A 15,787-nucleotide genomic window follows, 5' to 3' on the forward strand; every position below is an offset into this window, starting at 1 on the left:
AATAATAGAATGATTTATTGAGAAGGAGAAAAGTCATATATTTCTTTTTTTGGTAAGTAAAAGCCATATATTTCTACTTTTTCAAAAAGTTGTATGGGCACTAATGTAACCGTTATACATCGGTTACGAGTTATAGCTCGGCAGACCTCCTTTTAAATCGGCACATTAACTCCGTGCATTAACTCTGCCGACTTTATGGCATTAAACCCCTTTGATCGGTTACATAAAAACGATCAATTCAGACCCAAACGGTCATCATCATCTCCAAGTTATAAAAGGGAATAATCAGAGTTTGCAGAGGTAAGTTCGTTCAAAAACAAAAGATCTTCCTCAGATAATTGTCCTTGACTAACTTGAGCGTCAGAGTACTTTTTGCAGGTGCTCTCCCTGTCGTTTTCATTTGGTGGCCGAGGTTCATTGTGACACGTCAAGGAGATCGGCCAGCGACCTCAAGAAGACGAGACATAGTTCGGCCATATTCAGGCAGGAACATTTGGCGCCCACCGTGGGGCCCGAGAAATTAAAAGGCCCCAATGGTTGATGTACCCCCTCCCACCCCATCCGAGCTCCTCTGGATGGTAACCAAGCTTCAGCAAGCAAACCAGCAGATGGCTAAGGCAAATCAGCGTATGGCGGAGGAGAACCAAAGGATGCAACAACAAATTGAACAGCTAGTCAACGCTCGCATTGAGAATAATAACGATCATCACGAGCGACAAGACAATGATGAGCGTCAATTCGGGCCGACCCATGTTTCTGAGACACCTCAAGACGATTAAGGTGGTGGCCCTCAGAATGATGGAGCTTCACCCGATGACGAGGATAATGAGCCTGACAATTTGGCAGGACCATTCACAGCCATATTATAAATTTTCAGCTTCCCCGACAATTTACCTTGCCTACGACACTAATCCCTTATGATGGTTTAGGGGATCCGAAGCAACATGTCAAGAAATTCCGATCTATTATGATCGTCAATGGTGCATCTGACCCTATTTTATGTCGTTATTTTCCGTCCTTTCTAGATGGTCCTGCACTTGACTGGTTTTTCTCTTTGCCTGCAGATTCTATATCACGTTTCCAAGAGTTGTCAAAGCAATTTGAAGATCATTTTGCAGCATCGGCAATATATTTGCACGATTCCGACTATTTAACAACAGTTAAGCAAGGTCCTCAGGAAAGCCTGAAAGACTACATCACCCGCTTCACGAAGATAGCTATGAAAATCCCTAACCTTCATCCTGAGGTCCACTTGCACGCCATCAAAAGTGGCCTACGCCCGGAAAAATTCCAAAAGACCATTGCCGTAGCCAAGCTGAGGACGTTAGCTGAGTTTTGCGAGAAGGCCAAAGGGCAAATAGACATTGAAGTGCTTCGCCAAGCTCAGAAGGCGGAAAAGTCGGCAAACACCAAGGACGATGACAAACTTTGGGATAACAAGAAGAGTTTTAAGCCCACACCCAGATATGAGTCATATACGCAGTTTAACACGAAGAAAGATGACATTATTAAGGAGATACTGAATTCCAAGCTGATTAAGCCTCCTCGTAAGGCCGGCAGCTATCACGAGCCCAAGAACGTTGACAAATCCAAGTACTGCACATTTCGTCAGAAGTATGGCTATACAACCGATGAATGCGTGATCGTAAAAGATCTTCTTGAACGCCTAGCCCGACAGTGACATCTTGATAGATATATCGCAGGGCATATGCAGAAGAGGAACATTACTAGCACAGATGCATCCCACGTGGGATCATCATCTAGGGACAAAGAAAAAGCCCCTGCTCAGCCCAGGGGCATAATCAATTGCATCTCTGGAGGCTATGCTGGGGGTGGACAAACAAGCTCGGCTAGGAAGCGTACATACAGGGCCATGTTGGCCCTTGGAGATACTACCAATAATCTTCAGCCCACACACGAGATGCAGGAGATGACTTTCTGCCCAGGCGATTTTAGCTGCACTGACAGTAACTTGGATGACCCTGTTGTTATCTCTATACAATTGGGAGACTTAATAGTTCGGAAAGTACTGCTGGACCCAGGCAGCAGTGCTGATGTGTTATTTTTTGCTACATTTGAAAAGATGAAATTAAGTACTAACATTTTGCAACCATCTGTAGGGGACTTGGTCGGATTTTCAAGAGAACGAGTGCCAGTCATGGGTTCAGTGTGGTTACAAACCACACTCAGTGGCAACCACTATCTAGAACTCAGGATATTCAATATCTTGTGGTAGACTGTTTTAGTCATTATAATCTTATTTTAGGAAGACCTTTTTTAAATAGATTTGCTGCAATTGTCTCCACAGTCCATCTTTATGTAAAGTTTCCTGTGCAGGATAATATTGTGGCTACAATTCATGGTGACTTACAGGAAGCTCGGTATTGTTACAATACGAGCCTCAAGCCTATCAAACGAAGCAATGAGCAGCGAGTAAACTCCATAGGTGTCGAACAACCGAAACTAGCAGAGCTAGACTACAGAGCTGATTTTCAAGATCGTCCTACCCCAAATGAAGAGCTAACGAAACTTCCATTGACTGACGACCCTATGAAATTTACCTTTGTGGGAGCCTCCCTCATAAGTGAAGAAAAGGATAAGCTCGTCTGTTTTCTATGGCAAAACGCCGATCTATTCACTTGGACATCAGGAGATATGCTAGGCATAGATCCATCCGTTATCACTCATAAATTGGCCATAAGTCCGGCGGCCCGACCAGTATCTCAGAAAAAATGGAATCTCGGAACCGAGAAAAGGCTGGCATCCATGACCGAAGCCAAGAAGCTCATTGATGCGAACTTTATCCGAGAAATCAGATTCACGACTTGGTTAGCCAACGTCGTCATGGTAAAGAAAAACAATAGTAAATGGCGGATGTGCTTTGACTTTACTGATTTAAATAAAGCTTGTCCCAAAGATGCATATCCTCTGCCTTCTATTGATACTTTAGTCGATAACTCTTGTGGTTATGGTACCTTGAGTTTCATGGATGCATATTCTGGCTATAACCAGATTTTTATGCATCCATCAGACCCAGAAAAAACAACTTTTATCAATGAGTATGGCAATTATTGCTATAATGTCATGCCTTTTGGCTTAAAGAATGCTGGTGCAACTTACCAGAGGCTGATGAACAAGGTCTTTGACTGGCAAATAGAGCAAAATATTGAAGTATACGTTGACGATATGGTCGCCAAAACTAAGGTCGGCCATTCCCATGTTGATGACCTCGTCGAGATATTTAGTCAGATCCGAGCTTACAATATGAGGCTTAACCCAAAGAAGTGTGCTTTCAGTGTGCGAGGAGGAAAATTCCTCGGCTTCATCCTTACTAGCCGAGGAATTGAGGCGAATCTCGAAAAATGTCAGGAAATTCTCGATATGAGCAGTCCCACAAACATTAAAGAAGTCCAACGATTAACAGGGCGTTTGGCAGCATTATCCAGATTTCTACTGTGTTTAGCGTCTAAATCCCTAACCTTTTTTCAATGTTTACGAAAAAATACAACTTTTGAATGGGATGAAAATTGTGAAGCCGCCTTTAAAAGTCTAAAGCAAATTCTTTCTGAACCCCTGTTTTACAAAAACCTAAGGTCGGCGAACCATTATATTGTATTTGTCAATTACTGATATGGCAATCAGTTATGTCCTTGTTGCAGAAAATGAAAAAGCACAGCGACTGGTTTATTTCGTGAGCAAGTTATTGTAGAATGTCAAGCTTCGCTATCCGAGATTAGAAAAGCTCGCCTATGCACTAGTTTTCTCGACAAGGCGCCTACGTCCCTATTTTCAGAGCCACACGATCAATTTTAGAACTTCTCAGCCGCTGCGACAAATACTTGCCAAGCCCGAGCTGGCAGGAAGGTTGATCAAATGGTCCATTGAACTCTCAGAGTTTGACATTCACTATCAACCGAGAGGATATGTTAAGTCACAATACCTAGCCGATTTCGTTGCCGAGTTCACGGGACCAAGCTCGGATGCAGCAACCGCAAGCTGGAAACTATTTGTTGATGGAGCCTCAAACCCCTTAGGGTCTAGAGCAGGAATACTGCTGGAAAATCCTGAAGGAGTTGTTGTTGAGCATTCTTTTTTATTTTCCTTCAAGGCCAGCAATAATCAGGCCGAATATGAAGCCCTAATAGCAGGGCTCAGGTTAGCCATCGAATTGCAGGTTCTTAATTTACAAGTTTATTGTGATTCCTTATTAGTTGTTCAACAAGTAAATCAGTGTTTCCAAACTAAAGATCCTATCCTGTTAAAATACCTAGATATGGTAAAAAACCTCATGAATAGTTTTCCAAAAATTGAAATTACTCACATACCTAGGGAACAAAATCATAGGGCGGATATATTGTCTAAACTAGCCGCTACTCAGTCACACACTGCCTCACTTTTGCAATCAATCCTTCATGAGCCGAGCATAAACATCATCGGCACCTTTCATATAGATAATAATGATAGCTGGAAACAGCCATATATATGATATCTCAAGAATGGAGAGTTTCCATTAGAGGTCTCGGACCTGAAAAGGTTTAAACAACAAGCCTCTTTCTTTACATTGCTGAATGATAAATTGTACCGGCGAGGTTATTCTCGACCACTGTTGAAATGTTTGGACAGGTCAGAAGCATACTTAGCCCTAGCCGAAGCTCATGAGGGCATCTGTGGGACACACTCAGGGGCAAGAAGCCTGGCACATAAAATTCTCCGTGCTGGATTCTATTGGCCGACAATATGGGACGACAGTAGGAAAAAGGTTAGGACCTGCGACCATTGTCAAAAGCATGGTTCGATCATTCACATCCCAGCCGAGGATCTGCACCAGTCAGTGGTAAGCTGGCCATTTAATCATTGGGAAATTGATATTCTCAGACCTTTTCCCACAGCTCTAAGACAGGTAAAATACTTAGTGGTGGCAATCGATTATTTCTCTATGTGGATTGAAGCTCAACCGCTAGCTAGAATAACATCGACACAAATGATATCCTTTGTTTGGCAAAATATAATCTGCAGATTCAGTATACCTCGTCATATTATAACTGACAATGGTCGCCAGTTTACCGACCATAATTTCAAGACTTTTTTGCAGAATTTGAAAATTAGACAGCACTTCTCCTCCGTAGAGCATCCTCAATCCAACGGTTTAGCAGAAGCTGCGAATAAGGTCCTCCTTCAAGCTCTAAAGAAGAAGCTCCACGATTCAAAAGGTCTATGGGCCGAACTTATTCCAGAAATTTTATGGGGTTACAACACTTCGGTACACTCATCAACAAAAGAAACACCATTTCGTTTGGTGTATGGATCAGAAGCAATGATTCCAATTGAAATATCACAAGGCTCATTAAGAACACAGGTAGAGGACCATGATGATGCTCGGAGAGCCGAGATAGATCTGATTGAGGAAGTATGCAACACAGCGGCAATGCGTCAGAAGGCATTGCAGCAACGAATTAGTCAGCACCACAATAAAAACGTGAGGCCGAGATTCTTTCAGACCGGCGACCTGGTATTAAGAAGAACTGAAGAAGCACGGAGACCACTTCGCATGGCAAACTTGCCGCGACATGGGAAGGGCCCTACAGAATCCATCAAGTACTTGGTAGAGGAGCATACCTTTTGGAGCAATTAGACGGAACAAGGCTACCTAGCACTTGGAATGTTAATTCCTTAAAGCAATACTATAGTTAATTGCAGAAGGCTAGTACTCTTTTTTCCTACCTCGAGATTTTTTCCAAATTTGGGTTTTGCTCAAGGAGGTTTTAACGAGGCTAGCTTACCTAATTCAAGTTGTAAAGGTACTGTATCAAAACAATACTTATTTTTACATGCTTTTGTTAATCAACTCACAAAGACAATTAATCAAAGAAAAAGTCGCATTGGTTTCACATGCGCATATCCAAAAGCTGATAATTTTTCAACACACTGCAGTGATCGGACCCTAAATGGGGATATATGCCAAAAATTTGGAACAAATGCATACAAATATATTACCAGCAAACAAAACAGCAGTCATCAGAGAGATTATACATACCCTACTCAAAATAAACAGTTTTAATGAGAGGCTTCATATCTCTCAACTATCATAAGGTTGCAAAAGTTAAATATATAGCTAATACTTTAAACACTTCTTAGTCATCCAAGATTATTATCCCCCTTCTCTTCCGCAACTTCTTCGTCATCTACTAATTGACTGTCCCGAACTATCTTGCTCGGATCTATAGCAGCAAAATCCTGCCCAGGATACAAGAACTTCGCTTGAATAACGACGCGTTCAAAGCCCTCGGCAAAAGCGTCGAGGATCTCAGCTTCTCGGCTAGACTCCACATGTTTCAACTTTGCAGTTATCTCAATAATCTGGTCACTCATTGTGGATAGTTCGTTCCCTTTTTTCCCTAGACACTATACCGCCCTTTCATGTTCCTCTTTTTCAAGTTTCAGTTTTTCTTTAACAACTGAGAACTCTTCCTTTAGTTTGGCTAGAATAGTCTCTTTTGATTTCAGTTGCTCTTTTAGGTAAGCAATTTCTGAAGTACTTTGTAGCATCCTCCTATGCCTTTTTTCTTGGCTTCGCCCAATACTGACCAACCGAAAGCCCAAAACCTGCACAATAGCAAACAAATTAGCTGGATCTTTTCAACAAAAGAATATATATATACATATGTATTAAAGCCTAATTGACCTGCATGAATTGATCTACACCAACATCCCCAACTTCCTCAATACGGGCAACGTCGGAAGCAGACTGAACAACTTCGTCCGCCAAGACGTTGAAAGGAAATTTTTTATCCTATACAGAGGAACCATCACCCTCTTCCTCAAAAGAATGCAGCTTCTCTTGTTTAACAGCGAAGCTCGATAATTCGCTTAATTGAACCACCTTCTCCCTTTCCTCTAGATTAATCACCTCAGACTTCCTCTTTTTGAAAACAATTGCCTTTTTCTTCTGTGCTAGTTGATTTACTTCAGCCTAACCTTCAATCTTTTCAGCATTCGATGAGGACCCTTCAAAATTTTCCATTTTAAACCGAGCCCTCATACTCGAGGCTGAAACTCCCGGATACTTTCCACCTAACAAACAAACAAACAAAAACCCACTGAGTATAATTAAAAATCAAATACAACCTGACTTAAGTAGCACAACAATGCCTCACCAAAATATTGTACAACAGAGGCCCTATCTTCTTCCCATGGAAGCAAGTCCGACATAGATACTAAACCCCCCGGTCAACCATTTCCATCAAAAAAATTATTATACACTCGTTTCGAGGCGTTATCAGCTCAGGACCTAAGATGTGATTAGGTTGACAGCACCAGTAAAGGGAAAACTTCTCCCCAAGATTCTCATCCAAATAGAACAGAAATTCTTCATCCACCGACTTTACCTTGAAAAACATTTCCTTAAAATCTTTGAAAGAAGATTTGTATAGTTTGTAAACAGAAAAACCAGAAGTACTATTCAGGTTGATCCAAAGTCCTTTCCAGACACCCTTTGCTTGAAACACGGAAAAAAACAGTTCTAAATCGGGCTTAATCCCTAGAAATTCCATTAAAACTTGAAAACATTTGACAAATGCCCACCCATTAGGGTGCACCTGGGAATGTGCACAGTTCATTTGGGTTAACAAATCACATTCAAAATTTGTAAAGGGCAGCTTCACAAACAATTCCTCAAGAACACAACTATACATATAAAAGTTTTCAAAATCTTTCTTTCTGTGAAAAACACGATCCATGCGATTGCATGGCAACAACTCAACATGAAAGTCCGGTCTGATAATTTTTGACAGATTCAACCCCCCAACACTCTCTTTGTCAAAGAATTGAGAAGCCTTATTTTTACATCGCCATCAACCCATTCATACGAACCATCGTCTTCTATCTTAGGTAAAGCTTTTGCCTTTTTGTCACTCGTTTTTCTTTCTCTCACACCAGAAGTCAAGAAGATAAGAGGTAAGGGAATACAGTTACTAACCTCTTTTACTCATTATTTTTGAAGAACAATGAAGTTAAACCAACAGCTCTGTCTCCACGAAAGTGTAACTTGAAAATCAAATTCTTTTTGGCCTTTCATTTAATGAAACCCTTTCAGTTCCAGGCGTCGATCATGACCATTAATCCAAACCCCAGTTACAACGGTTCTAAACTCACTTAGGAACTTGAACCCTGCATTGAAAAGCAGTGACAATCATTAATTTGAACCATCATGGCTGTTACTATTCTAATTAAATAATAAATTTTTCATCATTATCTACAATGAGTCAAGTTGAACTGGGGGCTACATCCTTATTCCGAGCTATAACTCGGCTATATGGATTCGAAAGCTCAACCTGCCTCATTTAAATCCAGACTAAGTTTGGGAGCTGTGATATAACCGTTATACATCGGTTACGAGTTATAGCTCGGCGGACCTCCTTTTAAATCGGCACATTAACTCCGTGCATTAACTCTGCCGACCTTATGGCATTAAACCCCTTTGATCGGTTACATAAAAACGATCAATTCAGACCCAAACGGTCATCATCATCTCCAAGTTATAAAAGGGAATAATCAGAGTCTGCAGAGGTAAGTTCGTTCAAAAACAAAAGATCTTCCTCAGATAATTATCCTTAACTAACTTGAGCGTCGGAGTGCTTTTTACAGGTGCTCCCCCCGTCGTTTTCATTTGGTGGCCGAGGTTCATTGTGACACGTCAAGGAGATCGGCCAGCGACCTCAAGAAGACGAGACACAGTTCGCCTTTCTCAAATAATTTCAATAATTATAGCTAAATCAGAAAATCTCATCAACATTTCTAAACTTGATCCATGATGCTAAGCACTATTGCATTCAAAGCTCACAAAATAAAAATGTTGATACTAAAGTATTCTCAAGTCTGCCACAAGGTAAAGCATATTATAAAGTTACAAAGAGGAGTGAATAGTGAGAACAATAATTAACGTCCGAAGTATAATGAATTAGAACTGTAATTAACACACAAGCAGGCAGATTAAGAAGCGAAACATTGAACAAAAAGCAATAGGGAACATTGTCCAATTCAATGAAGTACTTTTTAACTAGTTATACTGAAAAACAATCAATCAAGTATGTATACGACTGCATAAGATCCTTTCAAACAATTATTGAAAAAAAACACCCACCAAATTAAAGCAGCAATACAGAATTACAGATAGACCAATATTATATAGAATTTATGCTCAACCTCACAACTCAAATACTTCTGCAATAAAACAATTGATCAAACTAAATTAATACCCAAAGTCAATATAAAAATAATGTTTCTAAAATACTAAAGTCTAGCAGCATAAGAATATAAATATGGACAAGAAAATAAAGAGAATCAATTAATCTTGTTCATTTTTTTAACAAGCTGGCCCATTTGGAATCTCCATAACATGAAGTAAGCGAAGCCCGTAGCCATTAAAACAAAGAGCTGAATACTATATAATAAAAAATATAAAAAAACAAAAGAAACGAATACTGTCATCTTGACCCTCTCTCTTTGACCCATTATGCAAATTTAAAAAGTATAACATCAAAATACAATTCACGTAAAAAAAAAAAAAAAAAAACTTCAAAATACAATTATGTATAGCTGCTGAGGGTTTGTTCGAGTGACAAAACTTTGTGCCTCTTGATACCTTACATTTGGATTCGAAATTTGGTATAGACTAAAGTTAGGTATGTGAGTTTATAGTGTGAGTGTGTTTGTCATATAATGCCTAATGATTTAACACGGGTAAAAAGAAAATGCTGCAAACGAAAAAGGATGAAAAAACAAAATAAGATAAAGAGGAATCACTTTTCGAATGAAATAGAAATGGAAAACAAGAATGAGATGTATGCATTAGACCAAAATATTAATAAAGTAACAATAAATAAATAAAAAATCTGAAACTTAAGCTTAATCTCTTTAGTCTTTGTTGAAAAAAATAATCAAACACTAAACATTAATTAGCCACTCACAACATTCTTACATTGTTCTTCACATGAGATTTATATGGAACTATCCAATTCAAATAACACACTAACAACAAAGTTCATGTCATAACTATTTGACAAAATTTTTTAAATTTAGCACAAATCCTCATGCCAATAACTCACAACAGAGCGAGAATTCGGCACAAATAAAAATTAAATAACAAATAAAAAATAAAAATTCAAACGTAAACATTGACAAACCACAAATTCTAGTAAAAAGTCAATTACAATATTAACAGTTTAAAAGAAAAAAAAAGTATATAAAAAATATACATAAAATATTTGTTTGAGTGTCATTAAGTTGATAAAAAATATCTTTTTCAATGAAAAAATATTTTTCTATTTTTTAGCATATTTAGTAAATTTTTAGTAATAAAAGTAAGCACTAAAAACATAAAAAAAAAATCTTTTTTTGAGAAACTATAATTTATATTTTTTTAAAAGATCATTTTTATTAAAAAAATACATAATAAATAAATAAAAAAGTATTTTTTATTGTTATGTCAAAACATAATTGAAAAATATCTTTTTGCATAAGATATCCAAACATAAAATTACTTTTATTTTTCTATAAGATCTTTTAAAAAAAAATTCGAAAAAAGATTCTTTTTAGAAGCTCACCCAAATAAACCCAAATACCTAGATTTCTATAATGGAGATGTCAAACAATCATAGATGTATAAACACTTCATTAAAATACTGAGGTATCCTAAACCCAAATCCTTACCTGAAAAAGAAAATATTGTGTTCGAAAAAGATGAACAAAGTTACAGAAGACAAATTAAACTCTCTTTAGTGGTTATTGTTGAGACGTAAAGAGGGGGAAGGCCGCGATGACACGAGTAGAAATCACAGCTCGAGCAAACACTTAGGCGAGAGACACGAGCTCAGATGCGAGCACATGACACGGAGGAGGCAGCCAGAGGCGCGGCAACAGTGATGAGCATGCAATGGCGGAGAATCGAGGTGAGTTGTGATGGATACTGCGGAGGTGTAGTGAACTGGTGATGAGAATAGAGATGATGGAACACAAACGCGAACAAAAAGGAAATTAAAGTGAATCGTCATTCTAGAATGAGGCGTGCAGTGGTCGCTTTCGAAGAGTGTAACTCTTTGGTTATAAAGAGTCAAGATAATCAAGAATCTGGGTGATTAGTTATGACAATTGTAGAGGAGTAGTCTTGGTTTTAAGTGTGCTATATAAGTAGAGAAGTAGAATTCTATTTAGGTTTTTTTAGTGACTCATTATTTTTCTGAAATCAATTCAATATTGCTATTATTTAGTTTTCTATTTCCCATTCTTCCTTTTACTTTTCTACTATCAAAGTTACTGCTGCAAGAATCCTTTCATGCTATCACGAGCTTCAGGTGTTTGCTCCATGGCTTCCTCCAATGAAGATTCTGCCAATTCCAATTCTAACAACACTCCTCCCTCCTCTTCTGTTATCAACAATTTTCTCCCAAATTTCTTTAATCAGAAACCCTTACACCCAATCAGTGACAAACTTGGTGAGAATAATCATAAGACTTGTCAACAACAAGCTCTCTTTGCAATTCGAGGACAATATCTTGAAGATCATCTCCATCCAACACGAATTCCTCCTCAATTTGATTCCACGGCAAATCAGCAAGTTGGGATTGAATCTCAACAATTCAAAAAATGGAGGCAAGACAACTATAATCTCGGCTCATGGATGCTCGCCTCTATGGATTCTGATTTCAAGAGTAAAATGGTTTGGTGCATGTTTACTTATGAGATTTGGGGAAAGATTGAAGAATATTTCAAGAAATCCATCAAGTATAGGGTCAAACATGTAGAAGCTATTCTTGAGTGTTTAAATGAAGACTATCAAAGCCTTTTAATCACAATCAATGCGAAACCTAAAATGTATAGTCTGTGTGAAGTGCAAACTCTGGTATTGACTCATGATGACATGATGAATAAGTTCAGAAAGCCAAATAATATTCTTATACAAGCTAATTTTACTCAAAGTTCTTTTTCTTCTATGCCAAATACTATAAGAGGTAGTCCGATGAGAGGAAGGAGGAGAGGTGGAGGTCGGCCTTTTAGAGGTGACAGGTCTTTTTATCAACAACTAAGACCTCAATGCCAAGTTTGTGGCTGATTTGGACATATTGCTTGGCATTATTTTCATAGATTTGACCAACAGATTCCTCCACCATCACAAAATCAAGACACTCGAATGAACAACTACAATTCTCTTTCATCGATTGCTTCCACTTCATCACAAGTGAATTTTATTGCATTTACTCCTCCTCTACCTACAAATACCTTTCACAATCCTGCTGCATTCCTTGTTACACCATCTACTAACTCTGACCCAATTTGGTATCCAGATACAGGTACATCTCATTATGTAAACTCTTCTCAATCTAACTTGATTGCATCATCTAAATACATAGGGCCAGAACAAGTGCAGATTGGTAATGGAACAAGTATTTTTATATCTAATATTGGACACTTCTTTTTGTATTCTTTATCTTCTAAAAGATGATTCTCTCTACTAAAGTTAATTCACTGTCCTAATATAACCAAGAATCTGATCTCAGTATCTAAATTTACTGAGGATAACTTTGTTTATTTTGAATTTCAAGCCTTGTTAAATGCTAGTTCACCAAGAAGGTTCTACTGCAAGGTTTTAGGCAAGGAGGCTTATATCAGTTTTTTAACATTGTTGTCCCTTATCATTCACAAACAAATTCATGTCCTAAAGTTTTTTCTATCTCTCTTCCTTCTTTTGATTTGTGGCATAAGAGATTAAGACACACTGCCATCAAAACTATACATCTTGTTCTATCACAATGTAACATTCCTTTTGATAATAGTGTTGATAATAAGAAGTCTAGTCTTTGTGAAAATTGTGTTCAGGCCAAAATGCATTCTATTCCATATAGTGATTCTTTAACCGTTTACAATTCACCATTGCAATTAGTTTCTATGGATGTTTGCGGACCCTCTCCCATTATTTCTCATCTTGATTACAAGTATTATGTCACATTTATTGATGCATTCTCAAGACATACATGTTTTTTTTTACTTTCTCATAAATTTCAAGTTTTTATAGATTTCATTCAATATAAAAATTTTATAGAGAATCTAACTGATTGCAAATTAAAGGCTTTACAGTCAGATAATGGCAATCAGTATACTTCCAAAGCTTTCTCTATATATCTTGCACAAGAAGGTATTCAACATCATTTTTTATGTCCATATATCCCCCAACAAAATAGAAGAGCAAAAATGAAACATATGCACTTGATAGAAATGAGCTTAGCTATATTATCCACTGCTCAAATGCCAAAGATTTTTTGGAATGAAGATGTTATTACAACTACTTATTTGATAAATATTAAATAGGTTACCAACTCTTATTTTGTCATAAAAATCACCTTTTGAGGTCTTATTTAAAAAGAAACCTGATTATCAATCTCTTAAAGTCTTTGGCGGTGCATATTTTCCTCTTTTTACTCCTTATAATCAGAATAAATTAGACTATAGATCACATAAGTGTGTGTTTCTTGGATATGTCCCTAATTACAAATACTATAAATGTCTATCACCTAATGGACGAATATATATTACTAGAAATGTTAAATTTGATGAATCTCAGTTTTCTTATTCTGATTTATTTCTCTCTAAATTTTTTACTAACAAGCTTGACTTAACTAAGATGGATGCATATAGTTCTTTTTATTTTTCAAAGTATCATATTCCTACTTTTGTTCCAAAAGTCACTTCAGCCTTCATCAAAATTCATGCACCTTAAATGAACAAGACACTCTAGTTAGTTCACACATAATTAAAAGTGTTCCTTCTGTCACAACAAATGACTGTCCAAGCCATCAATTAGAGGATGCTTCTGATCCCAGCCACAATCCTACTCCAACACAGCACCAAGGCCCTATGCAATCCACTTTTGGCATAGACATGGTTCTTCCACCTATAGAATCTCCTAACACTCAACCCTCTACAACATCACACCATTCACAACACATTACTCATCACAATACTCATGCTATGATGACAAGGTCTAAAACAGGTTCGTGTAAATCAAAAGTATTTTTTTCTTCTGTCTTGTCTAAAGCTAGTGATGAACAACCTCCTAAAATAGCTCATGTTGCCCTCAGTATTCCTTATTAGAAAGAGACAATGATAGAAGAGTTTAAAGCTCAACAAAGAACCAATACTTAGTTTGTAGTGCCTAAGCCAGAAAAAACAAAAGTTATAGGTTGCAAATGGGTTTTTATCATTAAAAGACACCCTAATGGATCTATTCACAAATATAAAGCTAGGTTAGTGGCTCAATATTTTTACCAAGAAGAAGGTTTTAACTTTGAACAAGTTTTTAGTCTAGTAATTAGACCTACAATAATTAGGCTAATCTTAAGCTTAGCTCTTTCTCGAAATTTGGTGATAAAGCAATTTGATTTCAATAATGCCTTTTTGAATGGGATTTACATCAAATAATCTATATGCATAGCCAAATGGCTTTGAAGAAAATTCTAACACACATGTTTATAAGTTGAACAAATTTCTTTACAGCTTGAAACAACCTCCTAGAGAGTGGTTCATTAAGTTAAGCACTACTTTGCACTCTTTCGGTTTTAAACTTTCAATAATGCCAAGTCTAATAATTCTTTATTTATCAAGAAATATATCAGTTCTATTATTTATATTCTTTGCTATATGGATAACATTATAATTACTGGCAATAATTCACATTGTGTGGCAACATGAATAAGAAATTGGACACTGTTTTTTCACTAAAAGATTTTGGTAACTTAAGCTATTTTTGGAGATTGAGATTGACAAAACTAAAAATAGAAAACTGCATCTCTTACAAACTAAATATATTACAGATTTATTATCAAAATTGGGGATGGCTCAAGCTAGCTCTATGCCAACCCCTATGATTTCTTCGTTACAATTTTTCTCTACAGGTTTAGAGAGTTTTAAAGATCCAAAGCTTTATCAAACTATTGTAGGATTTCTACAATATTTATTCATCACAAGATCAGATATCTCTTTTGCTGTGACAAAAATTAGCCAGTTTATGCACTCTCTCCTCTTAGCTCATTGGAAGGCAGTAAAGCAGGTGTTGAAATATTTGAGTGGCACACAGCATCATGGTTTAGTCCTGCACAAAAGCGATGATATTAGATTATATGGATTTGCAGACTCGAATTGGGCTGCAGATCTAGAAGATAGAAAGTCTGTGTCAGGGTATTGTGTGTATTTCGGAGCTATCTTAATTTCTTGGATGTGTAGGAAACAAACAACTATAAGTCATTCCTCTGCAGAAGTAGAGTTTAGGAGTGTAGCAGCTTGTGAAACTGAGGTACAATGGCTCAAGCATTTGTTAATAGAACTGGATGCCAAGCTTCAAACTGCTCTAACTATATATTGTGACAACTTAAGCACTGTTTTGTTAATGACAAATCTTATATTACATGACAAGACTAAACATTTTTAGCTTGAAGTACAATCAATTGGGACAAGATAAACAGAAACAGTTACATGTTATGCATATTTCAAGAACAGATCAAGTTGCTGATCTTCTTACTAAACCTTTGACAGCCTCCACATTTAAGAGACTGCGGTTCAAACTGCGAATTGTCCTAAGGCCAAGCTTGAATTTGAGGAGGGGGTGTCAAGAAGTGTAACTCTTTGGTTATAAAGAGTCAATTAGTTATGACAATTGTAGAGAACTAGTCTTGGTTTAAGTGTGCTATATAAGTAGAGAAGTAAAATTATATTTAGGTTTCTTTAGTGACTCATTATTTTT

General features: G+C 37.2%; 1 protein-coding gene across 1 annotated transcript; it reads left to right on the plus strand.

Annotated features, from left to right (window-relative positions):
- Positions 1 to 967: 967 nt before the first annotated feature.
- On the plus strand, positions 968 to 1,681 carry LOC107460185 (uncharacterized). Its single transcript, XM_016078524.1, has one exon. The coding sequence runs from the start codon at positions 968 to 970 to the stop codon at positions 1,679 to 1,681; it is 714 nt and encodes a 237-aa protein (XP_015934010.1).
- Positions 1,682 to 15,787: the final 14,106 nt, after the last annotated feature.

The sequence above is a fragment of the Arachis duranensis genome, chromosome 8 (assembly GCF_000817695.3).
Source record: "Arachis duranensis cultivar V14167 chromosome 8, aradu.V14167.gnm2.J7QH, whole genome shotgun sequence".
Taxonomy (NCBI): domain Eukaryota; kingdom Viridiplantae; phylum Streptophyta; class Magnoliopsida; order Fabales; family Fabaceae; genus Arachis; species Arachis duranensis.

What these genes read in the sequence shown, in the direction of transcription:
- LOC107460185 (XM_016078524.1), top strand. Translation starts at nt 968, where the DNA reads ATGATCGTCAATGGTGCATCTGACCCTATTTTATGTCGTTATTTTCCG.